General features: G+C 45.3%; 1 protein-coding gene across 2 annotated transcripts; it reads right to left on the minus strand.

Moving 5' to 3' along the window:
* Positions 1–1,212: 1,212 nt before the first annotated feature.
* On the minus strand, positions 1,213–27,460 carry NIFK (nucleolar protein interacting with the FHA domain of MKI67). 2 transcript variants are annotated; one of them, XM_030801439.1, is made up of 8 exons: positions 27,177–27,460; positions 26,050–26,187; positions 22,294–22,402; positions 21,091–21,302; positions 18,690–18,749; positions 18,501–18,569; positions 18,039–18,125; positions 1,213–1,803 (listed from the first exon to the last, which is right to left on the minus strand). In XM_030801439.1, the coding sequence occupies exons 1-8, from the start codon at positions 27,279–27,281 to the stop codon at positions 1,606–1,608; spliced, it is 978 nt and encodes a 325-aa protein (XP_030657299.1). In that variant the 5' UTR covers positions 27,282–27,460; the 3' UTR covers positions 1,213–1,605. The 2 variants fall into 2 exon arrangements, with proteins under 2 accessions (XP_030657299.1, XP_003277229.1); XM_003277181.4 differs by lacking the exon at positions 1,213–1,803 and having other exon boundaries at positions 17,196–18,125; positions 27,177–27,457.

Genomic DNA, 27,460 nt, shown 5'->3' on the forward strand with positions numbered 1-27,460 from the left:
AAAAAAAAAAAAAAAAATCTGTTTTGTTTTTAAGGCCTACTTCAATGCAAGCAGAACAAATTTTTAATCTCTGAAAACATGGCTTTTTAAAGGAAAAAATAAAAACTCTGCCACTGGGCTTGTGTTACCTGCTTAAAGGATCTGGTGGCTGAATGAAGGTCTTTTTTTTTTTTTTTTTTTTTTTTTTGAGACGGAGTCTTGCTCTGTCGCCCAGGCTGGAGTGCAGTGGCGCAATCTCGGCTCACTGCAAGCTCCGCCTCCCGGGTTCACGCCATTCTCCTGCCTCAGCCTCTCCGAGTAGCTGGGACTACAGGCGCCCGCCACCACGCCCGGCTAAGTTTTTGTATTTTTAGTAGAGACGGGGTTTCACCATGGTCTCGATCTCCTGACCTCGTGATCCACCCGCCTCGGCCTCCCAAAGTGCTGGGATTACAAGCGTGAGCCACCGCGCCCGGCTGAATGAAGGTCATTATATCATCAGAGAAAGCCCTCACTTCCTGACACATGTAGCATCTGTGAGGAACAATTAATTGCAACCCTATACCCTCTGCACAAGTGATTTTTATGGTCTCACAACCCCAGGTTGTTAAAATGAAAGGTCAACATCCCTGCTGGTTGGTGGGAAATTCTTCACAGACACATACCTGCCTGGTAATTTGTTGGTCATTTTTCCATTCAGCAGGCAGCTGTGGGTAACGTTTAACCAGGAAAAGAGAGGCTAAATTATGCAAGACATTTACAACGTAAAGAGGGGAGAAACTTCCCTCTGGTCACACTGGGGGTGGCAAGAGTACGTATGGACTTCCTCGCATTTTACCAGCAAAACAGGTGCCAAACATCCCCCATGGGCTTCCAAGAGCCCCTGCTCTCAGCTTGCTGAGACTTTTGCAAACTGTTTGAAGGCTTCCAAACACCTGCTAACAGGAAGACAAAAGAGTGAAGTTTCTATTTTCTGACTTCATCAGGATGACAGGAATGTTCTTGAGTCCACTGCAGCCCCTCCCTGTGACCACATCAGCAGGGCGGGAGCAGGGGTGGCGCTGGCAGCGGGCCTCTTCCCACCACGGCTCTTGAGCCCATCTCTGACGGTGTCATTCCCAGCTATTCGTTATACGTCTTTCCTCTTAAACCTACAATTGTTTCAAATCTGCCAGTTTATCTTTTTTTTTCTGTTTTCTTTCCTTTCTTTTTCTCTTTTCTTTTTTTTTAATTCATTCAAATACTTATTGAGCAGCTAAGGAGATACAAAGGCGACTTAAAACATTGTCAGAGGTGAGGCAAATGCACAATTAATAGAAAGGAAAGGGCAAGGTTCACTGAATCACTGCAGTCGGAAGAAAGTGCTTTAGGGAACCAAGAACGAGATTATTTCCAGCCTGAAGAGGCATGGGTGGCAAATCAGAAAAGGGGATTGAGATTAAAATAGGACTTCAGTCTGGATTGTTGATGACACTCAGTATGGACTATATTTGTCTCTCCTTTTCCTTTCTCCCCATCTTTGGGCTTAATTTACCAGTAGTGCTCAGGACTGTTCAATGCGCTTTTTCTATCCTTGCTTGCATTTTTGCTTTAATGTCTTCTATGGAACTAGGTCCTTTCGGTGTTTTAGGAGTTTTTTCCTGTTTTTTTGAAGGAGTCTTGTCCTTTTGATCTTGGTGTTGATGGTTTTGAGTCTTTTCCATTCTGATTTGACTTTTGTGCATTTTTGGCTGGAGTATCTCGTATAGATTTCTTCACCGGCGCTTTTTCTTCAGCTTCCCCATCATCAAAATCGTCATCATCATCATCATCATCTTCATCTTCATCAGCAGCAACTTTTACTTTTTTCTGTGGAACCTTGCTACCACCTCCACGGGCTGACCGCTTTCCAGATACACTTAAGAGTTTCACATCCTCCTCCTCTTCATCTTCTGACTCTGCATCTTCCTCCACAGCTACTAAGTGCTGTCCACTAATATGCATTGGCCCTGAACCACACTTCAACCGTAAGACCACTGGTGGTGTGATTTCAAAGCCCCCAAGGGAATCCTTTGGCTGTACAGACATTTTCAAAGTTGCCAGTGTTACTTTAATTGGACTGCCTTTGTAATTCACTGCCTCTGCTTCAACAATGTGCAATTCATCCTTTGCATCAGCCCCTAAACTGGGAGAACAGCCGTGCAGGATGGAATCACACCAGGGTTTTTTTTTTTTTTTTTTGAGATGGTGTTTTGCTCTTGTTGCCCAGGCTGGAGTGTAATGGCACGATCTCGGCTCACTGCAACTTCCACCTCCCGGATTCAAACAATTCTCCTGCCTCAGCCTCCTGAGTAGCTGGGATTACAGGCATGCACCACCACGCCCAGCTAATTTTGTATTTTTAGTAGAGACAGGGTTTCGCCATGTTGCTCAGGCTAGTCTTGAACTCCCGACCTCAGGTAATCCGCCCGCCTCAGCCTCCCAAAGTGCTGGGATTACAGGAGTGAGCCACCACACCCAGCCTCCTTTCTTTTTTTTTTTTTTTTTTTAAAGACAGAGTCTCGCTATATTGCCCAGACTGGTCTCTCAAACTCCTGGACTCAAGCAGTACTCCCATATCCCAGATAGTTGGGACTACAGGTGTGTGCCACTATGCCCAACAAATCAGCCAATTAATAATAAAAAAAATCTGTTGCCTATATTAGGACGTTTTTGCCTCCTGTGACAGAAATTTAACTCAAACTGGTTTTGGGGTGAAAAAGAAAATTATTAGCACACCTTACTGAAAAGTCTAGGGAATGTCATGCATGGCTAGATTGAGGGACTCAGACAAGGGCATCAGGAAACCATGTCCTTCCATCTCTTGGTTTGGCTTTGGGGCTGGCTTTATTCTTGGGTCAGGGCTCCCTGTGGTGATGAAAGGGCCGCCAGCTGCTCCTCCGAGTTTGGAGACACTGTGGGAAGTGTGCCTACCCCAGTAGTTCTAGCAAGAGTCCTAGGGAGGACTCTCATTTGCTCAAACTTTATAACATGTCTGTCCCTGCGGCCTGGGCCTTGTTGCCACTGGCAGGACCTCTTGCTGGGGTCACTCACATGGGTTGATTTGAAAGGGAGACTCGCATGGGTTGACTAGAGTGGGGAGAGGTGGTGAATTCAAAGAAAATTGGGAGGCAAACGTGCAAGGCCAACGAGGCTGGGAACCAGAAACAGCAGACGTCTGCCACAGTCCTCCTGTGTTTCTTAGGCGTTTCCTAGCATGGTGTGCTGAATCTTAGGTCTTCCCTAACACCCACAGTGGCATCAGATAATTTCCTCCTTTCCAATGAATGAACTCATTGGACACTTCTCTCACGCCCACATCTGAACTATTCACTCCCTTGGCACTTCCTGGGTACGTGTTCTGTGCAGTTGATTGCCAAGTCTGGGGGATCAGGTGGGGGTGGGCACAAGGTTGAACGGGACACAGTCTGAGGCAGACAGATGGTAAACAATTACAGTGGGGTCTGTCCCTCTGGCTTTTTGAGTTTGTGCCCACCTTCCTGTGTTCCCAGTTTTTGTACCTCAGAAATGCTCTCTGATGTTAGACACTGATCTGTGACAAGTAGGACAGATCAGTCAAGGTGGTGGAGGAGCGTGGTTGTGGGAGGTGCGTTGACTGTGGCTATTTACTCTGCCAGAGAGGAGGCACTGATTGCTCTGGTCAGCACAGTCTTGGAGCTGTCCCTCACCAGGGCAGGCTGGGGGTCACATCAGAACTTCTTCTCCAGTGAGGATTTGTGGAGCTCAAATGAACTCTAGAAGTTAGGGCAGGAGGGACCTTGACTGGTGAATTCAGTGACTTCTTTCCCTGATACAAGTGCCTAGGCTCAGAAAGGGAAGGGGGCTACACCATGGCACCCCAGCAAGTTCCCACATGCCCGGAAGACAATCTCCATCCCTGACTTCTGCCTTGGGTCTCCTGCCTTCCCCACCACTGCAGCCGGGGCTTTATGGAATGTAGTTAATTTCATTTCCTGGGAGGCAAAAAAATTAATGCAGTAAGAGAAGAAATAAAAGACAATGCCTCTGGTTTACAGAGTGCCATTTCCAAAGAAGGAAAATGAGTTATGGAGAATGATTTTCATTGAATGAATGGGGGAAGTAAGAAAATAAGTAGCTAACACTGATAGAAAAACATGACGTACTGGGGACTAAAAGAGATACAGGTGAGCATAGCAACCGTGGGGCACCTACAGCAGCCTAGATAGGGCCTTGGACAGCTTGCAGCATGTGGCCAGCATCATAATTCATCAAATCCAAGACGCTTGTGGATGTAAGACACTCCACGATTTATATACCGTTAATAAAGAAAGAAAACACTGTGCCAATTATACTCTGATATGCCACAGGTGAATTTCTGTGGCCAAATCCATGGTCTGTAGAGGTAGATGTAAAATCTGCACCCCGGCCGGGTGCAGTGACTCCCAACTGTAATCCCAGCACTTTGAGAGGCTGAGGCAGGTGGATCACCTGAGGTCAGGAGTTTGAGACCAGCCTGGCCAACATGGTCAAACCCCGTCTCTATTAAAATAAAAACATTAGCGGGGTGTGGTGACGCACGCCTGTAATCCCAGCTACTCAGGAGGCTGAGGCACGAGAATCACTTGAACCAGGGAGGCAGAAGTGCAGTGAGCCGAGATGATGCCACTGCACTCCAGCCTGGGCAACAGAGTGAAAAAAAAAAAAAATCTGCATTCTTTGCTCCCAATCCCACTAAGTGAGAGTAAAGAGAATAAGAACCATGCACAGGACTGATCTGGGACGCACGGTTAAGCACAAGACAAGGACTCAGCTAGGAGGAATCATTTACCTTACACTAGTTTGGATGCTAAGCATCACAGGAGAAGTTTGAGGCAAGCTCCCTAATAAAAGTATGATCTTCTATGAACTGGGGTCTTTGTTGCCTTGTTCCTTCCAAAGGGATCCTCTCATTCTTAGCCTGTCCATGAATGTCTCAAGTATATAATTATTGATTAGAAGAATATTTTTCAGACCAATAAGCAGCACAAAAAATGTTTGGAAAAAGAAAACTACCCTACCGTACAGTTTCACATCTTTTTCTTTCTCTTTCTTTTCCTTCTTCCCTCCCTCCCTTTCTTTCTCTCTCTCTCTTTCTTTCTTTCCTTTCCTTTTCTTTTCTTTCTTTCTGACAGAGTCTCACTCTGTAGCCCAGGCTGGAGTACAGTGGCATGATCTTGGCTCACTGCAACCTCCGCCTCCCAGGTTCAAGCGATTCTCCTACCTCAGCCTGCTGAGTAGCTGGGACTACAGGCGCCCGCCACCATGCCTGGCTAATCTTTTTTGTATTTTTAGTAGACATAGAATTTCACCGTGTTAGCCAGGATGGTCTCCATCTCCTGACCTCGTGATCCGCCCACCTTGGCCTCCTAAAGTGCTGGGATTACAGGCGTGAGACACCGCACCCGGCCATTCAGTTTCACATTTTTCTAAAGCAGAGCAAAAGATGAAGAAAATGGATTTGTAACTTCCAGAAGCTGGTGAAAACATTTTGCTCTAAAAAGAAATAAAAATGTCATAAGGAGAAAGGGACATAGCCCTTGGAATCAGGCTGACTTGGGTTTCAATTTTGACTCCAATCAAGAGGGCTCAGGTAGAAGTAATGTCCCAAAAATGATGAGGGCAGTCATAGTTTCAAGAACAGCTGGGGGGCTCCATGCTTCCTACCCTTGCTCTTCGATGTGGGAGGTGCCATGTTACCTCTGATGAGGGGACTGCTTTAGTGTTATTTGGCTCTTCCTTCATTGTTTAATTTGAAATATAATAGCTTGTATAAACTGAAAGGCTAGGCCAGGCGCGATGGCGCACGCCTGTAATCCCAACACTCTGGGAGGCTGAGGCGGGTGGATTGAGGTCAGGAGTTCAAGACCAGCCTGGTCAACATGGTGAAGCCCCCGTCTCTACTAAAAATACAAAAATTAGCTGGGTATGGTGAGTGCCTGTAATCCCAGCTACTCAAGAGGCTGAGGTACGAGAATTGGTTGAACCCAAGAGGCGGCAGTTGCAGTGAGTCGAGATGGTGCCACTTCACTCCAGCCTGGGCAATAGAGCAAGACTCAGCCTCAAAAAATAAAAATAAAACCCAAAAAACTAAAAGGATTATACAATTTCAAGGCTGGAAACTTGCTTAGCTCTCCTAGTGTAAGGTCACTGCCAGATTGCTCAATCCAATTGTCCACTTTCAGACTGCATCTTAACATGTCTAGCAACATGGGGCCCAGCTGATCACTTTCTCCCCCTGGGTAACAGCCTCTTCACTTGACTTCCGAGACACAGCGCACTGGCTTTTTCCTCACCTCGCTATTTCTACTTTTCGGTGTCATCTGCTGGTTCCCGCCCACTGTCCTGGCCTCTAGACATGAGAGGGCTCCAGGAGGGCTCCAGGGCCCTTGCTCCTTTTTGATCTCACTGGCTCTCATGGCTGTCTCCTGAACTGATGTCTCCAGCTCAGAACTCTCCTGTGAACCACAGGCTTCTCTCCAGCTGCACACTCTGTCTCACCCCGTAACTATCAGGAGCATCAAACTTACCATTTTTAAAGCATGACTTCTGATCTCTACTCTTCCTTCAAACATCTTCCCACAGCCTTCCTCATCTCAGCCAAGGCACCTCCCTTCTTCCAGTTGCTCAGGTCAAAGTCCTCGGTGTCAAACTTGACTCCTCTTTTTCCCTCTCACATTCATATCAAAATCATCAGCTACATCTGTCAGCCACTTTTTTTTTTTTTTTTTTTTTTGAGACAGAGGAATCTCTGTCACCCAGGCTGGAGCGCAGTGGCGTGATCTCAGCTCACTGCAGCTTCGACCTCCCAGGCTCAAGTTATCCTCCCGCCTTACCCTCCCAAGTAGCTGGGACTACAGGCATGTGCCACCATGCCCAGCTAATTTTTTATTTTTTGTAAAGATGGGGTCTCTCTATGTTGCCCAGGCTGGTCTCAGACTCCTGGGCACAAGTGATCCATCCACCTCCATCTCCCAAAGTGCTGGGATTACAGGGGTGAGCCACTACGCCCGGCCTACTTTCAACATTTATCCAGAATGTGAGCACTTTTCACTTTCCTTGCTATCACCAGGTCCAACCTACCACTGACGTCCATCTGGATTACTGCAATAGCATCAACCTCCTGTGTGTCCTTACAGTCTATTCTCAGTGCTGCAATATTGAGCATTGATCCCTTACAATGTAAACCCACTGATGCTCCTGACTCACTCAGAGTCAAAGCCAATGGTTTACAGTGGCCTCCACGGTCCTGACACACCTGTTTACTGTCCATCTCTACCTCCCCCTTGGCAACTCTGTTCCAGCTACACTGGTGCCCTTGCTGTTTCTAAAATAACCACACCTGTAGTCTCAGCTACTCAAGAGGCCAAGGCGGGAGGAATGCTTGAGCCCAGGAATTCGAGGCTGTGGTGAGCTATAATCATGCCACTGCACTCCCACCTGGATGACAGAGTGAGCCCCAACTCTAAAAAAGTAAAAATAATAAAATAACCCAGCCTGGTTGGCCTCTGGGCCTTTGCACTTGCTGTTCCCTCTGCCTTAAAAGCTTTTCCTCCAAGATCTCTGCATGGCTCCCTCACTTCCTCAAAAGGGTCTCCACTCAAATGTCATGTTCAGTATGAGGCCTTCCTGATCACCCACTGAAAATGGCAGTCCCACTTCCACCTCTAGAAGTCCCTAAGCCCATTTCTTGTTTTATTTTTCTCCACAGTACTTACCATTTGTGCCACAGAATGTACTTCTTTACTTCTTTTTTTTTTTTTTGAGATGGAGTCTCCCTCTGTCAACCAGGCTGGAGTGCAATGGCATCTCTGCTCACTACAACCTCTGCCTCCCGGGTTCAAGCAATTCTCCTGCCTCAGCCTCCCAAGTAGATGGGATTACAGGCTCCCACCACCACGCCTGGCTAATTTTTTTGTATTTTTAGTAGAGACAGGGTTTCACCATGTTGGCCAGGCTGGTCTCGAACTCCCGATCTCAGGTGATCTGCCCGCCTCGGCCTCCCAAAATGCTGGGATTACAAGTGTGAGCCACTGTGCCCGACCTTCTTTACTTCTTTATCTGGTAATTGCTTGTCTCGCAATGCTGAATATAAGCCTCATGGGGTCAGGAATTTTTGTTTTGTTCACTGCTGATCCCCAGTGCTTGACACATGGTGGGCACTCACGAATGTTTTGAATGCATTCATTCATTAAACAAATGTGATGTGCCAGCCCTGTCCCCATCACTGGGGATACTGCCTGGGAAGCTGGGGAGGATGGTGGCATGTCCACTTGAGTAGCAAGCTGGTCAGGGGACTGGGGCAGAGGAGCAATGCCTGGGACAGAGATACCTTCTCAAGCCATGTGAATTTTCATACCATTTGCATGTATTACCTATTCAGATAATAAATTAAATGGAAAAAAAAGTCACAGGAAAATAAGGAGCCGACTGAATAAGATGCCTTTTTATGGCTGCTTCTACATTAACATCAAATCAGATAGCTGGCTAAGTACAAATTTGCAAGGTAGGGAAGTTATACAGTTTGCATTTACTAAACTACTGGGTGCAGTTTTTAAAATTATACCAGGAATGCCTTGGCAGTGGTTTTCGTTTTTTATAAAGTTGATTAGAAGGCTGGGCGCGGTGGCTCATGCCTGTAATCCCAACACTTTGAGAGGCCAAGGTGGGCGAATCACCTGAGGTCGGGAGTTCGAGACTAGCGTGAACAACATGGAGAAACCCCGTCTCTACTAAAAATACAAAATTAGATGCGCGTGGTGGCTCATGCCTGTAATCCCAGCTACTCGGGAGGCTCAGGCAGGAGAATCGCTTGAACAAGGGAGGCGGAAGTTGCAGTGAGCCGAGATCGCACCATTGCACTCCAGACCAGGTGACAGGAACGAAACTTGGTCTTAAAAAAAAAAAGTTAATTAGAGAAAAGCCACAATATTTATCATCTAGCCAAGTGTTAAAGGAGAAATAGAAGAAAAATTAACACAGTCCTTCAGAATAAAAAACTGCCAATGAGTATCCTGCATCACTGCCAAAAACATCTCAACATTTTCTCTTTGGGGACAAATAATTAGGATATTTCCCCTGGTTCCTCTTGCAAGAGTCCTACTTTCCCTAAAACCAGTGAACTCCTCTTTTGAATAACCAAGTCACAGAACCTGTGAATGAAGCTACAGAAAACAACAGCATTACTCATGGCACATTTGCTGTGGAAACTATGTTTGGCAAGTATCAAATGTCTGAATTTCTTTTCCTGGACTTTGTAGGGTTGACAGCATTTATTTACAACAGGGGAGATTCCAAAATTGGCTCCTATCAGCAAAGAAAAGTAATGTCTGCAATACTGCTACAAGTTCATTTTCTTTTTGTTAATACAAATTGAAGCAGAGCAGGCCACTGCAATAATTGGTAAGCTACTTAATTATGAAACAGATTGGTTACTGCAACAGGATAAATTTGTAGATAGGTATGTGAAACATTCCCTAATTGGATCAATGGGACGGGACATTAATTCCTGATCTCAGGTAAACCCTAACTAGCCAAATTGTTTTATTATTTTGTTTTTATTTGTTTTGGAGAGAAAAAGGACAGAAATAGATCACTTACATATAACTTGAAAAATATTTCCAAAATGTTGAGGTTTACTAGCTGAACTAGAAAAATGCTCCAAATTCTAAGTCCAGTGTTTACTTCGTGTTTATAGTTCAGGCCTCATGAATAAGAAGTAAAACCAAAATAGCCCAGTGACTGGAAAACAGGAAATGTACTCTGAACACCAAGGGCTACAGATTGTGTTTACAGTGATTGTGGTACTAAAGCAAAGTTCTCTTGTGTAAAATTATTTATTTATTTATTTTTGAGATGGAGTCTCGCTCTGTTGACAGGTTGGAGTGCAATGGTGCGATCTCAGCTCACTGCAATCTCCAGCTCCCAGGTTCAAGTGATTCTCCTGCTTCAGCCTCCCACCTGGGATTACAGGCACCCGACAGGACACCCGGCTAATTTTGTATTTTTAGTAGAGATGGGGTTTCACCATGTTGGCCAGGATGGTCTTAAACTCCTGACCTCAAGTGATCCGCCTGCCTCAGCCTCCCAAGTATTAGGATTACAGGAGTGAGCCACTGCGCCCGGCCGAAACTTTCTTTTTACATAGAGCCATCATTTTAATATATACCTAAGAACATTATATACACTGTATGTAATTATATACAATTACTTGCTGGCCACAGGCAGTGGCTCATGCCTGTAATCCTAGCAATTTGGGACACTGAGGCAGGAGGATCACTTGAGGCCAGGAATTCCAGACCAGCCTGGGCAACATACTGAGGACCCATTTCTAAAAACAAAATAAAAAAGGCTGGGCTCGGTGGCTCACGCCTATAATCCCAGTGCTTTGGGAGGCAGGCAGATCACCTGAGGTCAGTCAGGAGTTTGAGATCAGCCTGGTCAACATGCTGAAACCCCATTTCTACTAAAAATACAAAAAAATAGCTGGGCGTGGTGGCTACAGATGCCTGTAATCCCATCTACTCCGGAGGCTGAGGCAGGAGAATGACTTGAACCTGGGAGGCGGAGGTTGCAGTGAGCCGAGACCATGCCATTACACTCTACCCTGGGCGACAAGAGCAAAACTCTGTCTCAAGAAAAAAAAAAAAAAAAAAAATTAGCCGGGCCTCATGCAAGTTACTATAGTTTCAGCCACTCAGGAGGCCAAGGTGGGAGGATCACCTTAGGCCAGTAGTTCGAGGCTGCAGTGAGCTATTATCATGCTACTGCGCTCTAGCCTGGGTGACACAGTGAGATCCTGTCTCTAAAAACCAACATAAACCAAACCAAAACTGCTTTGGCCATGCACAGTGGCTCACGCCTATAATTCCAGCATTTTGGGAGGTCAAGGTGGGAGGACTGCTTGAGGCCAGGAGTTGGAGACCAGCCTGGGCAATATAGTGAGACTCCATCTCTATTAAAAGAAAAAAAAAAATTTGCCCATAAATATTGTAAAATTAACTGAAGTTATATTTCTTCATTTTTATACACAAATTCATAAGGTAAATATTTTCATGGTTCATGTCATCGGAATGTTGTATTGCTGGTGACCCAAACCCATTTGGCAAATATATTTTCACCAATTGTCAATTATTAGAAAGATGTTTCCTAAGCACCCAATTGCTTAAAGGGCATTTGATAGTGGTAGTTTCTGTCCTGTAGTAGTGTAGAAATTGGTGGGCTGAGGTTGGGTGTGGTGGCTCACACCTGTAATCCCAGCATTCTGGGAGGCCGAGGCAGGTGGGTCACCTGAGGTCAGGAGTTCAAGGCCAGCCTGGCCAACATGGTGAAACCCCGTCTCTACTAAAAATACAAAATTAGTCGGGTGTCGTGTTGGGTACCTGTAATCTCAGCTACTCAGGAGGCTGAGGCAGGAGAATCGCTTGAACCTGGGAGGCGGAAGCTGCAGCGAACCGAGATCGCACCAGTGTGCTCCAGCCTGGGTAAAAAGAGTGAGACTCCAGCCATGCGCAGTGGCTCATGCCTGTAATCCCAGTACTTTGGGAGGCCGAGGTGGGTGGATCACCTGAGGTCAGGAGTTCAAGACCAGCCTGGCCAATGTGGTGAAGCCCCATCTGTACTAAAAATGCAAAAATTGGCTGGGCATGGTGGCAGGCACCTATAATCCCAGCTACTCTGGAGGCTGAGGTAGGAGAATTGCTTGAGCCCAGGAGATGGAGGTTGCAGTGAGCCGAGATTGCACCACTGCACTCCAGCCTGGGCAACAGAGCGAGACTCTGTCTCAAAAAAAAAAAAAAAAAAAAAAAAAAAGTTAACAGTAGGGTATAAACCCCTTTAATAATTTTGGATTTTTGCCATTCTCTTTAAGTGCAATGAGTTAACTGTAGATTTTCTCTGCCTGCTTCAGCCTTCTCAGAAGCTGGGACTTCAGGCTCATGCCACCGTGCCAGGCTGACTGTAAATTTCAAGTGCCTGGGATCTATTGCCACCTAGCGTTATATTGCTCTGAGTTATTTCAAGGCTGAGCATTTAAGAATAGAAATCTTGTTAGCCTTCTTCATTCCATGTGTGCCCCAGTGCCCCATTTCTGCCGCCAATTCATAAAGTCACTAGGTCCCTCTACCAATAACTTGGAGAAGAAAAACAAAACAGCAAAAAAGGAAAGTCAGCCAGGTGTGGTGGCTCACGCCTGTAATCTCAGCACTTTGGGAGGCTGAGGTGGGTGGATCGCTTGAGGTCAGGAGTTCAAAACCATCCTGGCTAACATGGTGAAGCCCCGTTTCTACTAAAAATACAAAAGTTAGCCAAGTTTGGGGGCAGGCACCTGTAATCCCAGCAACTCGGGAGGCTGAGGCAGAAGAATCGCTTGAACCAAGGAGGCAAAGGTTGCAGTGAGCTGAGATCGCACTACTGCACTCCAGCCTGGGCATCACAGCGAGACTGTCTCAACAACAACAACAACAAAAAAGGAAAGTCACTAGGTCTTGTCTTTCACTTCTCCCTGTTTTTTGTTTATTTTCAGAGAGGGGGTCTTGCTCTCTTACCCAGACTGGAGTGCGGTGGTGCCCTCCAGTGCTCACTGGTGTCTCAAACTCCAGGGCTCACGCAATCCTTCATGTCATCTCAGCCTCTCAAAGTGCTGGGATGACAGGCGTGAGGCATTGCCCCCAGCCCTTTTCCTTTCCATGGCCAGGAATAATCTAGCATTTATGCTAATCCCACTGAAAGTAAACATTAAGAACTTGAGTCAATTCAACTGGGTCACCATAGACAATCTGTGGGCAAGCTACCTAAGCTCCCTGGGCTTCAGTTTACTCATCTTTCAGATGGGAATAGTAATATCTTTAGAGTTTTTCTGAGGAAACGAGTTCAAATATTTTAAATGTTTACAATAGTACCTTACATATACAAACGTAATAAATGTTAATTATTATTGCATACTTCATGTTATGCCTGAGTCCTTTTTTTATTTTTATTTTTTGAGATGGAGTCTCGCCCTGTCACCTAGGCTGGCGTGCAGTGGTGCGATCTTGGCTCACTGCAACCTCTGCCTCCCAGGTTCAAGTGATTCTCCTGCCTCAGCCTCCCAAGTAGCTGGGATTACAGGCGCGGGCCACCACACACGGCTAATTTTTTTGTATTTTTATTTATTTTTTTAATTTTTTTTTTTTTTTGAGACGGAGTCTTGCTTTTTCACCTAGGCTGGAGTGCAGTGGCGCAATCTTGGCTCACTGCAAGCTCCGCTTCCCGGGTTCACGCCATTCTCCTGCCTCAGCCTCTCCGAGTAGCTGGGACTACAGGCGCCCGCCACCACGCCTGGCTAATTTTTTTTGTATTTTTAGTAGAGACGGGGTTTCACCGTGGTCTCGATCTCCTGACCTCGTGATCCGCCTGCCTCGGCCTCCCAAAGTGCTGGGATTACAAGCGTGAGCCACCGCGCCCTTTTTTTGTATTTTTAGCAGACAAGGGGTTTCCCCATGCTGGCCAGGCTGGTCTTGAACTCCTGACCTCGTGATCTGCCTGCCTTGGCTTCCCGAAGTGCTGGGATTACAGGCGCAAGCCACCGCGCCCGGCCACCTGAGTCCTTAAATGGAGTACAAGTGTTGAAAAGTCATTATTACTTCCTATTTTATGGTCAAAAGGCAGAAATTAGGTTTCTCTATGACAATTCAGGCTGATTGTTTTAAGAGATTTTTTTTTTCAGGTCAGTCTTGCTCTGTCACCCAGGCTGGAGTACAGTGGCATGATCTCAGCTTACTGCAACCTTGGCTTCCCAGGTTCAAGTGATTCTCCTGCCTCAGCCTCCTGAGTAGCTGCAATTACAGGTGCTGGCCACCATGCCTGGCTAACTTTTTGTATTTTTAGTAGAGACGGGTTTCGCCAGGTTAGACATGCTGGTCTTTAACTACTGACCTCAGGTGATCCATCCACCTCAGCCTCCCAAAGTGCTGGGATTACAGGCGTGAGCCACTGCGCCCGGCCAATTTTTTGTATTTATTTATTTTTTTGAGATGGAGTCTCACTCTATCGCCCAGGCTTGAGTGCAGTGGCGTGATCTCGGATCACTGCAACCTCTGCCTCTGGGGTTCAAACAATTCTCCTGCCTCAGCCTCCCGAGTAGCTGGGACTACAGGCGCCCGCCACCATGCCCGGCTAATATTTTGTATTTTTAGTAGAGACGGGGGTTTCACCATGTTAGCCAGGATGGTCTCAATCTCTTGACCTCGTGATCTGCCTGCCTCAGCCTCCTAAAGTGCTGGGATTACAGGTGTGAGCCACTGTGCCCAGCCCAGTTTTTTGTATTTTCAGTAGAGATGAGGTTTCACCATGTTGGCTAGGCTGGTCTTGAACTCCTGACCTCAGGCGATATGCCTGCCTTGGCCTCCTAAAGTACTGGGATTAACAGGTGTGAGCCACTGCACCCAGCTGATACTCCATTTTAAACATCTAACTCTTCTGATGCTTTCCTATGAGTTGGGACTACTCCAATGATGAAATACACAATCTGTAGTGCATCCAGCAGCAGCGCTAAGCAGAGGACCACATATGGCCTGTTACAACTGAGTTCCTATAGCAGAAAAGTAGCCATAGACAGCATACAGCATACACACATAAGTGTGGCTGCATTCCAGTGTCTTTATTTACATACACTGAAATGTGAATTCTCTATCATTTTCATGTGCTGTACTTTCTCCCCAACCACTTCAAGAAATAGCCTTTGCTGCATTAAAGTGAGATTTTAGAATTCATATTAGCAGTCTCATACCACAATCAGCCAGGGCTACAATTTCCAGTCACAGTGACCAGTTGCCTTGGCTTTGGCCACGCTGTATTCCAAACGATAGTAATGGAAAACCCCGTTCTGAACTTGTGTCAACTTCATTCATTCGCCATTCAAAGGTCATTTCTATGGCATCTATTCACTCGACACTCCATCTTATGGCCAATACACAGCTTGTGAAATGTCAGGCTCCAACTGAAACTTGTCTGTGGACTAATTCTTTTTTTCCTTTATAGCTTTTTGTCTGATTATATATAACAGCAACACAAACCTCATTAATTTTTAAAAATTAAGAAAGCAAAAAATGGCTGGCCTGGTGGCTCATGCTAGTAATCCCAGCACTTTAGGAGACTGAGGCAAGAGGATCGTTTGACCCCAGGAATTCAAGAACACTGTGGGCAACATAGCAAGACCTGTTTCAATTAAAAAAACAAAAAAGAAACAGGGAAAAACCTACTTAGTTTGATAACTGAGTTAATTTTGATATACACTTTTCCATTAAAAAATTTTTTTACAAAAAATGTCTATAGCTGGCTGGGCGTGGTGGCTCATGCCTGTAATCCCAGGACTTTGGGAGGCGGAGCCGGGTGGATCACTTGAGGCCAGGAGTTCGAGACCAACCTGCCCAACATGGTGAAATCCTGTCTCTAATAAAACAAAAATCAGCTGGGCGTGGTGGTGCACGCCTGTAATCCTAAGCACTCAGGAGACTGAGGCAGGAGAATCACTTGAACCAGGGAGGTAGAGGTTGCAGTGAGCAGAGATGGTGCAACTGCAGCCTAGCCTGGGTAACATTGAGTGAGACTCCATCTCTAAACAAACAAATAAGGGGGGTGGCAGGTGGTCGTTCAGGAAGGGAGAAATACTCAGTTCATCTTGCCACGTACATGTATGTGTTTGAATGCACATGCCCCTTAAGATCAAACACAAGACTTATGTCTTCACATGGAGAACCTTATCTGATGCTTTCCCAGGGGAAACCAGACAGATGTCCAAATCCACAAAGTTCAGAGGCGGTTCAAATAGGGTATTATTTAACAAATACATACTAAATCTTCTATGTGCCAGGAACTGTTCTAGAGATCTAATCTGCTCTTTGCATGTACTTAAAACCAACTCTATTTTGCATCAGAACCCCTAGCCCTGTATCATATTAAAGACTTAAGAAATGCTAGATGAAAGAATGGTTAGTGGCAATGAATTAAAATTTTTTTTTTTTTAAGAGAGTGATAATGAATTTTTTTTGGTTTGTTTTTTGAGACGGAGTTCTTGCTCGTTGCCCAGCCTGGAGTGCAATGGTGCGATCTTGGCTCACTGCACTTCCGCCTCCCGGGTTCAACCAATTCTCCTGCCTTAGCCTCCTGAGTAGCTGGGATTATAGGCATGCGCCACCACGGCTGGCTAATTTTGTATTTTTAGTAGAGACGGGGTTTCTCCATGTTGGTCAGGCTGGGATTACAGGCGTGAGCCACTGCACCCAGGGTTTTTTTTAAGAGACAAGGTCTTGCTCTGTCACTCTGGCTGGAGTGCAATGGTGCAACCACAGGTCACTGTAGTCTCAAACTCCTGGGCTCAGTGATCCTTTCACCTCAGTCACCTAAGCGGGACTACAGGCATGCGTCATCATGCCCAGCTCATTTTTTTTTTTTTTTTTTTTTTTTTTTTGAGACAGTCTCCTGTCACCAGGCTGGAGTGCAGTGGCGCGATCTTGGCCCACTGCAACCTCCGCTTCCTGGGTTCACGCAATTCTCCTGCCTCAGCCTCCCAAGTAGCTGGGACTACAGGTAGTGCCACCACGCCCATCTAATTTTTGTATTTTTAGTAGAGATGGGTTTTCACCATGTTGGCCAGGATGGTCTTGATCTCTTGACCTCATGATCCACCTGCCTCATGAGCCTCCCAAAGTACTGGGATTACAGGCGCGAGCCACCGTGCCTGGCTTCATTTTTAAAATTTTTTGTAGAGGGGCTCTCATCATGTTGCCCAGGCTGGTCTCCAACTCCTAGCCTTAAGTGATCCTCCTGCCTCAGCCTCCCAAAGTGCTGGGATTACAGGCACAAGCTACTACATCTGATGGCAATGTTTTTAATGAATCTGAATTTTCTTTTTTTTTGAGACAGAGTCTCGCTCTGTCGCCCAGGCTGGAGTGCAGTGGTGCAATCTCGGCTCACCGCAAGCTCCGCCTCCCGGGTTCACGCCATTCTCTTGCCTCAGCCTCTCCGAGTAGCTGGGACTACAGGTGCCCACCACCACGCCCGGCTAATTTTTTTATTTTTAGTAGAGACGGGGTTTCACCGTGGTCTCGATCTCCTGACCTCGTGATCCACCCACCTCGGCCTCCCAAAGTGCTAGGATTACAAGCGTGAGCCACCGTGCCCGGCCTTGAATCTGAATTTTCTAATGAAGGGGAAAATTTACTATTTTTTTTTCCCAATGACTCCCAAGTCCTACTCACAAACAAATAAACTGTAGAAAAAGAGTTTAATTGCTGGTTATTGTTTGAATCTTGAAATACAATGCTTCACTGATGATACTGGTATAAAATGGTGGTTATTAATTCATGCTAGCACAACCAAAACTAATTTAACATTATTGGAAAAAATGAGTCATTTTTGAATCTCTATTAAAATCTGAACACATAAACAAATCTGTGCTAACACTGGAACTACCTTCTCACTCTACATATAATTAAATTTCCAGCTTCAACCATCTGATGTTGAATTCTAAAGCACCCCCATGAGTTAAATGTCCCTGACAAACCATGTAGGTGGACAAACAAGATTGGTGGTCTTTAACTGCTGGCGACAGAAAAGGCTGCAGTTTAGTACTTAAACCTGCAGTTAGTGGTCAACTTTCTACCCAGGCAGAGTAAACTAAGGAGAGCTATGAAATATCAAAAGAAAACTAGAGGCCAGGAGAAACAGGAAATGTCAGCCAAACCACTGCAAGCTGGTATGCACCCCTGTATTTCAGCCAAGGGCAGGCAATCCAAAATTACACACTGCTTTCCTTAACTTGACCAGTGTATTTTTCCTCTGAAAATCTTGTCAAAGGTTGTATTTCATTGTACCTAGTAAAATACAAAGTCCACTCTCATAAAAATATTATATTTTTCAGAAGAAATATAATACACTGAAAATCACTGATTGCTTTTTCTTCGTCTTTTTTTCCGTGAATGTGTAGGTGTTTGAGTCTCTTGTATTTCTTCTTTTACACAGGATATGGGCTGTTTGAAAATTATTTCATCATCTTTATCATCATCATTCAGTTCAGCCACTTCAGATTTTCGCCTCTCCAAAAATGTTGGTGTACAAACTGGTGTGGGGCCCTGGACTCAACAAGTAAAGATTATAATACATAAATGTAAAACACGATTATGACTTTACCCAAAAATATCACCTCTCCTCTCTTTTTACAAGTTATACCCCATTATTTTAGCTCTGTTACCATCTTTTGGTGATACTATTGCAAAGAATAAAAAACTTAGATGCTTATCAAACTTAGTACAGAAATTCACAATTAACAAATATAGCATGTTCCATTATAAGGTTTTAGGCAGAAAATTGCTAAATCAACAATAAAGATCTACCAAATGTCACAATATTTAATTTGAAATCTTAAAATGAGAGTAGCAGAAACTGCTTTTCCTCCTTCAAATTATTTCTATAATATCTGCTGTCTGGAGTATTGAAAACCATTTTACCTGGCTATCCACAGTCTTCTCAGGAGTGTCAAGAGTACCTGAAACTTTTTTCTTCTTCTTACGTAAAACCTTAAAATAAATGTTAAAAGACATCAATTGGAATATTGATCAGCTATAGTAGTCTTGAATATGTTTTCCTACTTATCCTTCTCTAATATCTTACATGTAAAAGGATAAAAAACATTTTACCTGGCCTTTTGTAGACGTCTGATGATTAGTTTTTGAAATACTTTCCGTTTTCTGTAAAATCTTTAATAAAGAAGTTAGAAATTGACAGTCTCATATCGTTTCTTTCTAAACTTAGCATTAGATCCTCATATATATTATCAGTAAATCCTCCCTAAATGACAAGAGTATTTCAATTTAAAAAATCAAAACTCATAAATACAGTGAATTATCTCAAGTAAAGGGCAAAACTAGGAAAAACCCAGTAGAGGAATTGACAGAGCTGCAGAGGTTGAAGGCAAGGCCAGAACCTGGAGCTCATTGATACACAGAATCCTGAATTCAGGAGGGTGGAAGCAGGAAGAATGTGCAAAGGCAGGCCACCCCCATCTCCTAAGTCACAAACAGGGTGCAGGAAAAGCAGTGCTTGCATGCCTCTTTTCAAGTTTCACTGTCTCAGTTCCTAAATGGTTCACAAGAGTACCAGGGCCTAAGGCCTTGGCGAAATATTCTAATGCTATTAAAGACAATATTTGGGATTTGGGCAAAAAATTAACCACTGAGAATTGAGCCAAAGGAGGATAAGACGGTCATCTAGTTTCTGGATAAGGTTAAAAACCTAGTAAATTGGCTGGGCGCAGAGGCTCACGCCTACAATCCCAGCACTTTGGGAGGCCAAGGTTTGTGGATCATGAGGTCAGGAGTTCGAGACCAGCCTGGCTGACATGGTGAAACCCTATCTCTACTAAAAAAAATACAAAAAATTAGCTGGGTGTGGTGGTGTGCGCCCGTAGTCCCAGCTACTTGGCGGGGCTGAGGCAGGAGAATCGCTTGAACCCGGGAGGCGGAGGTTGCAGTGAGCCGAGATAGTGCCACTGCACTCCAGCCTAGGCAACAGAGGGAGACTCTGTCTCAAAAAAAAAAAAAGAATGAGACCTTTACCTATACTAGCCATACCATAATGAGCTTCATTCTTGATCTATAATAAAAGACATAGCTCTCCTTACTGTGACAGATGAAGGAAAGGTTCAGTGTTTTGGTATCTACTTACAGCATATAGTAAACCAAAGACTTAATTCTGGCAGTGTCACCTCTGAATGGCAATCTTTTTCTTTTTTTAGCGATACGGTCTTGCTCTGTTGCTGAGGCTGGAGTGCAATGGTACAATCACAGCTCACTGCAAACTTTAAATCCTAGGCTCAGGAGATCCTGTTGCCTCAGCCTCCTGAGTAGCAAGGACTACAGGCACACACTACCTCAACTGGCTAATAAATGGTAATCTAAGAGTATTATAGTCTTTAGTTAAATAGTGGGTTTACTTCAGTAACTTAAAACAGATCATGGAAGCTAAACAAATCAGATTATCTCCTTAAAAGAAGTTTCCTCTTCTGTATAACGGAAATAACAGAATCTGGTCTCATAATGTTTTAGGAAGAACCTACATTGGAATGTTTCAAAAGTTTAGTCAGGCCAGGCATGGTGGCTCACACCTGTAATCCCAGCACTTTTGCAGGCTGAGGTGGATGGATCACCTGAGGTCAAGAGTTCGAGACCAGACTGACCAACATGGAGAAACCCCATTTCTACTAAAAATACAAAAAATTAGCCAGGTATGGTGGCACGGACCTGTAATCTCAGCTGTTCATGAGGGTGAGGCAGGAGAATCGCTTGAACCTGGGAGGTGGAGGTTGCAATGAGCTAAGATTGTGCCACTGCACTCCAGCCTGGGCAACACAGCAAGACTCTGTCTCAAAAAAAAAAAAAAAAAAAAAAAAAAAAGAAGGCCGGGTGCGGTGGCTCATGCCTGTAATCCCAGCACTTTGGGTGGCCGAGGTGGGCGGATCACCTGAGATCAGGAGTTCGAGACCAGCCTGACCAACATGGAGAAACCCTGTCTCTACTAAAAATACAAAATTAGCCGGGGTGGTGGTGCGTGCCTGTAATGCCAGCTACTCAGGAGGCTGAGGCAGGAGAATCATTTGAACCCCAGAGGCGGAGGTTGCGGTGAGCCAAGATCACACCATTGCACTCTAGCCTGGGAAACAAGGGCAAAACTCCATCTCAAAAAAGAAAAAAAAGTTTAGTCAAAAAACTGGCTGGGCACAGTGGCTCACGCCTATAATCCCAACACTTTGGGACGCTGAGGTGGGCGGATCACCTGAGGTCAGGAGTTCGAGACCAGCCTGGGCAACATGGAGAAAGCCCGTCTCTACTAAAAATACAAAAATTAGCCAGGTGTGGTGGTGTGCGCCTGTAATCCCAGCTACTTGGGAGGCTAGAGGCAGGAGAATCGCTTGAACCCAGGATGTGGAGGTTGCAGTGGGTTGAGATTGTGATAAGTGCTAGGCTAGGTACTTTATAAGGTACAAAGCTGCCCCCTTCCCTCCCCACAAGAAACCACAAAAAAGATTCCACGAATATTTACCAAAGAAGGAAAATCATAATCAATTCCTTTTTTAGCTAATTTCTTCCTGAGTAATCTTTCTTTCTTTTTAAATCGCTCCTCCATCCGTAGCTTTTGTGTTAGTGTCCTATTCCGATTATACCGTTTCACTGATGGATATGATGGCTGCTTAAATGGAATATTCCAGTCTTTAAAGAGTTCTTTATGTACTTTTTCAGGTGGCATAAAATGACCTATTTTTAAAAAGAAAAAACATAAAGGTATTTTAATGCTAACTTTACAATCTCCCCAGTGCCATTCCTCACACAACAAAATATGGCTGGGTACAGTGGCTCACACCTGTAATCCCAGCTTCTCTCACAGCAATGGGAAGTGAATAGAGAGGCACTACCTGGGCAGCCTTGTCAGCTGTGAACTTGGGTACCTAAGACGGCCACATGCCACCATGGGCACAGGGAAGCTAGAAACTTCACTTTGCCTCCCAAGGGCAGCAGGATCTGGACAGGGATGCTGTCTGCACCCTATGGACTGCAGGGTAAGGGGCTGCACTGGCTCCTTTCTGCAGGATAAACTACTCATCTGGTGTTGTCACTCCTCCACTCCCTCTGGCTTCTCTCATGTGGAAGAGCTACAGCCATTGCCATTTAGACAGATTTTGCAATGCGATTCCTGACCTTTGATGCTATCCCCACTGCCCTCAGGATAAATTCGGAACTTGCTGACTTAGAAGGCCTGCAGTAACCTGACCTGAAGCCTCTTCTTGCTCCCTCATCTCTTGCTACCTTTCCTCACATTCTCTCACAGCTGAATGGTTAGGCATCATTGGTTTGGCATTCACTGTCCCTCAGCCAGGAATGGTCTGTCTTCACTCCTGTCCCCTTCACCTGGCTCGCTCCTGTTTAGTCTCCAGGTTTCAATGTCAATTATACTTCCTTAGAGAAGCCTTTCACAGCCCATAAGAATGAGTTAGTTGCTCCTCCCATGTGTCCCCAAGGTGACTTGTCCAGTTCCATTTAGGGTAAAAACAGCTCTCAGGCTAGGAGATTTTAAAATTCCAATTAGAATCTGCCTGCAACATACACTGAAATCCTTGCACCATTCTGTAAGAGTCATCCCAGAGATGAAGTGGCATGTCCAAGCAGCTAGGCAAGCCGCCTTTCCCACCACAGTCACCCACCAGCAGCAGGCACCCAGGCAACTCTTCGGTAAGACAGGAGCACTTACACTCCAAGAGTCTTTCACCAAACAGGTAGTTGTTCATTGTTTCAGCAACTATCTTGGCAACATCCTCAGACTCAAACTCCACAAATGCATAGCCTTTGCTATTTCCAGTCTGCAACAGAGAAACCGCCACAAAAAGTAGAACAATTAAATTTGAACGCATCATCAAATTCCTAAAATGCCATTATTTTAAATAATGTATATTAGCCCCTTATCAAATATTATGACATGCTTAATTCTGACTTCAATTCACATATTCTGGGGACTGTTATGGGAAAAAGAAAAGATGCACAAGTCTGAACACACAGCTGATTTTCTGGTATTCTTGGGATTTTGGTTACATATGATAAATACACAATTCCTATGGCTGGAATTTACTCAGTAACAACATCCCATGATATTAACAAAGCCTTCAACTTAAAAGTCACATGGCTTAACAACGGGAATCAGGAGGCTCATTTCCAGCAACAGTTGTGTCAATAACAAGCAACTTGGACACTTCCACAACTGAGTCTCATCTTAATTATCTTCAACAGGTGGATTCTGGGAAAAATTTAAATCCCTCAAAATCCATTTATAATCCCAACACTCAAAAGGGAGGGGAAGGCCAGGCGCGGTGGCTCACCCCTGCAATCCCAGCACTTTGGGAGGCCAAGGAGGGTGGATCATCTGAGGTCAGGAGTTCAAGACCAGCCTGGTCAACATGGTGAAACCCCATCTCTACTAAAAATACAAAATATTCACTTTGGGAGGTCAAGGCGGGTGGATCTCGAGGTCAGGGATTTGAGACCAGCCTGGCCAACATGGTGAAACCCCGTCTTTACTAAAAATACAAAAAATTAGCTGGGCATGGTGACACGCACCTGTAATCCCAGCTACTCGGGAGGCTGAGCCGGGAGAATCACTTGAACCCAAGAGGCAGAGGTTGTAGTGAGCTGAGAACGCGTCACTGCACTCCAGCCTGGGTGACAGAACAAGAGTCCATCTCAAAAAAGAAAAACTAGGCCAAGAGAGGTGGCTCATGCCTGTAATCCCAGCACTCCGGGAGGCTGAGGTGGGTGGATCACCTGAGATCAGGAGTTCGAGACCAGCCTGGCCAAAATGGTGAAACCGTGTCTCTACTAAAAATACAAAAGTAGGCCGGGCACAGTGGCTCACACCTGTAATCCCCGCACTTTGGGAGGCTGAGGCAGGCGGATCACCTCAGATTGGGAGTTCGAAATCATCCTGACCAATATGGTGAAACCCCATCTCTACTAAAAATACAAAAATTAGCTGGGCATGGTGGCGCATGCCTATAATCCCAGCTATTCAGGAGGCTGAGGCAGGAGAATCACTTGAATCTGAGAGGCTGAGGGTGCAGGGAGCCAAGACTGTGCCACTGCACTCCAGCCTGGGCAACAGAGTGAGACTCTATTTAAAAAAAAGAAAAAAAAAAAATTAGCCAGGCATGGTGGCAGGCACCTATAATCCCAGCTACTTGGGAGGCTGGGGCAGAAGAATCACTTGAATACGGGAGGCAGACATCGCAGTCAGCTGAGGAACTGTGCCACTGCACTCCAGCCTGGGGGACAGAGTGAGACTCCGTCTCAAACACAACAAAACAAAAACCGAAAAAAAAAAAAAGAATGAAATAGGAAATCAGCACATCACACAAAACAAGTTTAAATATTGTCTCATTTGGCTTTTATTTCAGTTATGCTTACATGCATGTGTATGTGTGCTGGTTTGTGCTGTAAAACTTCTTTTTTTAAAACCCTCATCTTCTTTGTGATGGTAAAAACTTACTTCTTATTGTCAGCCAAAGTCTGCAAAATACTCTTCTAGAAAAATCTGTCTATACCTGTACAAAGATTGTTCCTAGCAGCTTAATCTAAAGAGTTAAAAATATTAAAAAACCTAATGTTCGGGCTAGGCACAGTGGCTCGCTCATGCTTGCAATCCCAGCACCTTGGGAGGCTGAGGTGGGCGGATCACCTGAGGTCAGGAGTTCGAGACCAGCCTGGCCAAAACATGGTGAAACACTGTTTCTACTAAAAATACAAAAATTAGCCAGGTGCAGTGGCCGGTACCTGTAATCCCAGCCACTCAGGAGGGTAAGGAAAGAGAATCACTTGAATCTGGGAGGCGGAGGTTGCAGTGAGCCGAGATTGCCCCCAAAAACAAAACCTAATGTTCAATAGGAGGGTGGATAAACTTTAGTAGCCTAAGTAACGAGCAATGATAATAACAAAGGCAACAGAGTTACACAGATAAAGCTCAGATTATTGAATAAAAAAATTCAGCTGAAGAATGATAGATTTTTTTTTTTTTTTTTTGAGATGGAGTCTTGCTCTGTCGCCCAGGCTGGAGTGCAGTGGCGCAATCTCAGCTCACTGCAAGCTCCGCCTCCCGGGTTCACGCCATTCTCCTGCCTCAGCCTCTCCGAGTAGCTGGGACTACAGGCGCCTGCCACCACGCCCGGCTAATTTTTTTTTTTGTATTTTTTTTTAGTAGAGACGGGGTTTCACCATGGTCTCGATCTCCTGACCTCGTGATCTGCCCGCCTCGGCCTCCCAAAGTGCTAATACTGCATGTACATTTATATACGTACACATATGTATTGTCGTACATATATACAATAAAAACTTATAAACATATATAGCAATGAAAACTGAATTTGTGGCCGCGCGCAGTGGCTCATACCTGTAATCCTAGCACTTTGGGAGGCTGAGGCGGGAGGATCACAAGGTCAGGAGTTCGAGACCAGCCTGGCCAACACAGTGAAACCCCGTCTCTAGTAAAACACAGAAAAAATTTGGTGGCAGGCGCCTGTAATCCCAGCTACTTGGGAAGGTGACGCAAGGAGAATCGCTTGAACCTGGGAGGAGGAGGTTGCAGTGAGCTGAGATTGCACCACTGCACTCCAGCCCGGGCGACAGTGCAAGCCTCAGTCTCAAAAAAAAAAAAAAGAAAACTGGATTTGTGAATTTAATTCCCTAATTAAAGGAGAAGGTGAAGAGCACTGGGAAGGGTACAAAAGGGACCTCAATTCTACCTACAATCTGTATCTTTAGGACAACTAACAGATGATGGATGCACACCCTATCCCCCACATGCTAAATCAAATAGGTGTCTATAGCTACAACCAATTAAAGTTTATGTGCGGGGAAAGAAAAGAAAGTGGGTCACTCCTCTACTATTGAAACAAGCTATGTAAAGCTTTTTCTCATTAGAAGGCAGGTATGACACAAAGAGTAATTATATAGTGTTTATTGTGTGCCAAGCAATACTCTAAAGACTTTATATTTAACCTTTGACTAAATACTCCCAGGAAGTTTTACTTATATTTAACAGATCACAACACTGAAGCATGGTAAGGTCATATCACTAACTAGTAAGGTGTAGAGCCTGGCCCCAAACCCCGGCAGTCCAACTCCAGAGTCCTCATCTTTAACTATTCACTATATAAATCTTTGCTATTATAAGGAAGCTTGGACCAGAGGCTAATACAAGAAGATGTATAAACCTGGACCTCATACTGAAGTTCATTTACCAAGACTGTCAATTTAATGTAAGGATTTGGAGAAATGAAAAAAACAAACTTTTACAATAATACTGATTTTGCTCCTGTAGCTGTTTCAGATTCTAAACCTTCTCCACTCTCCTTTTTGGAATGAAATCTAATAAGCAATAATGTATGTGTGAACGTGCTCTTTAATGTCAAGGATAATACACATTTGAAAAACAAAACATTAAATCCAACTGCAAAAATCTTACCCTTTTACTTCTGGACAGCCTGAACCGTGTCACAGTGCCAAACTGGGAGAAATACGAAAAGATCTGGGTTTCGTTAAGTAGGTTAGGTAGGTGGCGTACATAGACTACTCCAGGAGTAAGTTGTTCTTGTTTTTTTCGCTGAAGACGTAAAGACCAGGTAAATTAAATATATAAATAAGAAAATCACATTGTAACAAAATCCCTAGCCCTCGGCCCAAGGACCTACTCTGCATTTCCACTTACCACAGTAGTCATTAAAGAACTGGCTGTTTAGTGTTTCTCTCCCCACAAAGGCCATGGTCAAGCAGTAGTCAACTATCTTTCCGGCCTGGCATCCCAGCACCCAGTATAATATTAGTGCTCAATAAGTATGTCAATCAACGGATAAGCAAGGACATCTTTGAACAAGCCATTTTAGATCTTCTACCCAGAGAACTCTACATAAATGTAGGCTTCAATTTGGTATGCATATTACTGTTTACTCGCACTTCATCGAAAAATTTTCGATAGGCTTGTTAACTCACACGGTACAGATTAGCCTTTCAGCGTCTCAGTCATCATACCCTTACCTCTGTAACAAGAACTTCTAAGTTTTTCTGTGTATTTTATGCTAAAAACCACAGAAAGTATAAGCGATGTCAGGGCCCTAGTCAGCAAGTGGAACCTGGCAAATACTCTAATAACTCCCAGATCACCAACCCGGCATACAAACTTCCCGAATGTGTTAAGTCTGGGGCCCCCATTTTTGGGGAAAATGCGGAAGCGTGACAGCTCTAACCCGGAGATAACCTGTGGTATGGGAGCCTATTCCCTCCAGCTGGTTCCTTCCACTGCTTCCGTCACCCCAATACTTCCCCCTTACCCTCCACATGAAGGCTCCAAGGCCTCAGCGGCCAAACCCCTCCATCATTTACCGACCAGCGTAAACCCTTTCGTCTCGGAAACCGTGGCCTGCAAGCTTAAAAGGTCGGTCCCTGATTCGGTCGAATCCACTCGGGAGACGCTGGAGGTAATGAAGGCGTGCGCGAAGGCAAGGGGCGCCCGGGCCGGGAACCGTGCAACCCCAGATACCCCACAGACCCGGTCCAACGTCCCCGCTCGCAGCCTGGGCCAGGGTGCCTGCTCACCTGGGTTATGCGCTTGCGAACCTGCGCCACCTCCTTTTGAAACTCGACATCTTCCTGCGGGTTAAGCGACAGGATTGGCCCAGCCGGGCCAGAGAGAGTCGCCATGCCAAAAGCGGCCGACGCTAACCACGCGGCGCTCCCGGAAACGTCGGGCTCCCACCTCCCCCGAGGCGGAAGTAGAGGCAGGACAGGGGCGTGGCGAAGCGCGGAGGCGAGGCGTGGCGAGGGGCGGGGAGGGCCATGAGTCGGGCGCGGGGTTGGAGCAGGAGTTGCCCGGGGAAGCG

This window comes from Nomascus leucogenys, chromosome 20, assembly GCF_006542625.1.
Source record: "Nomascus leucogenys isolate Asia chromosome 20, Asia_NLE_v1, whole genome shotgun sequence".
Classification (NCBI taxonomy): domain Eukaryota; kingdom Metazoa; phylum Chordata; class Mammalia; order Primates; family Hylobatidae; genus Nomascus; species Nomascus leucogenys.

Bases quoted from the DNA above. Each gene is read 5' to 3' on its own strand.
- NIFK (XM_030801439.1), bottom strand. From the start codon at position 27,281: ATGGCGACTCTCTCTGGCCCGGCTGGGCCAATCCTGTCGCTTAACCCG. The intron at 26,188-27,176 runs GTGAGCAGGCAC...TTACGTCTTCAG, and splicing joins TTCGCAAGCGCATAACCCAG to CGAAAAAAACAAGAACAACT. The intron at 1,804-18,038 runs ATAATTTTCAAA...GTTGCTGCTGAT, and splicing joins ATGATGATAAAGATGATGAA to GAAGATGAAGATGATGATGA.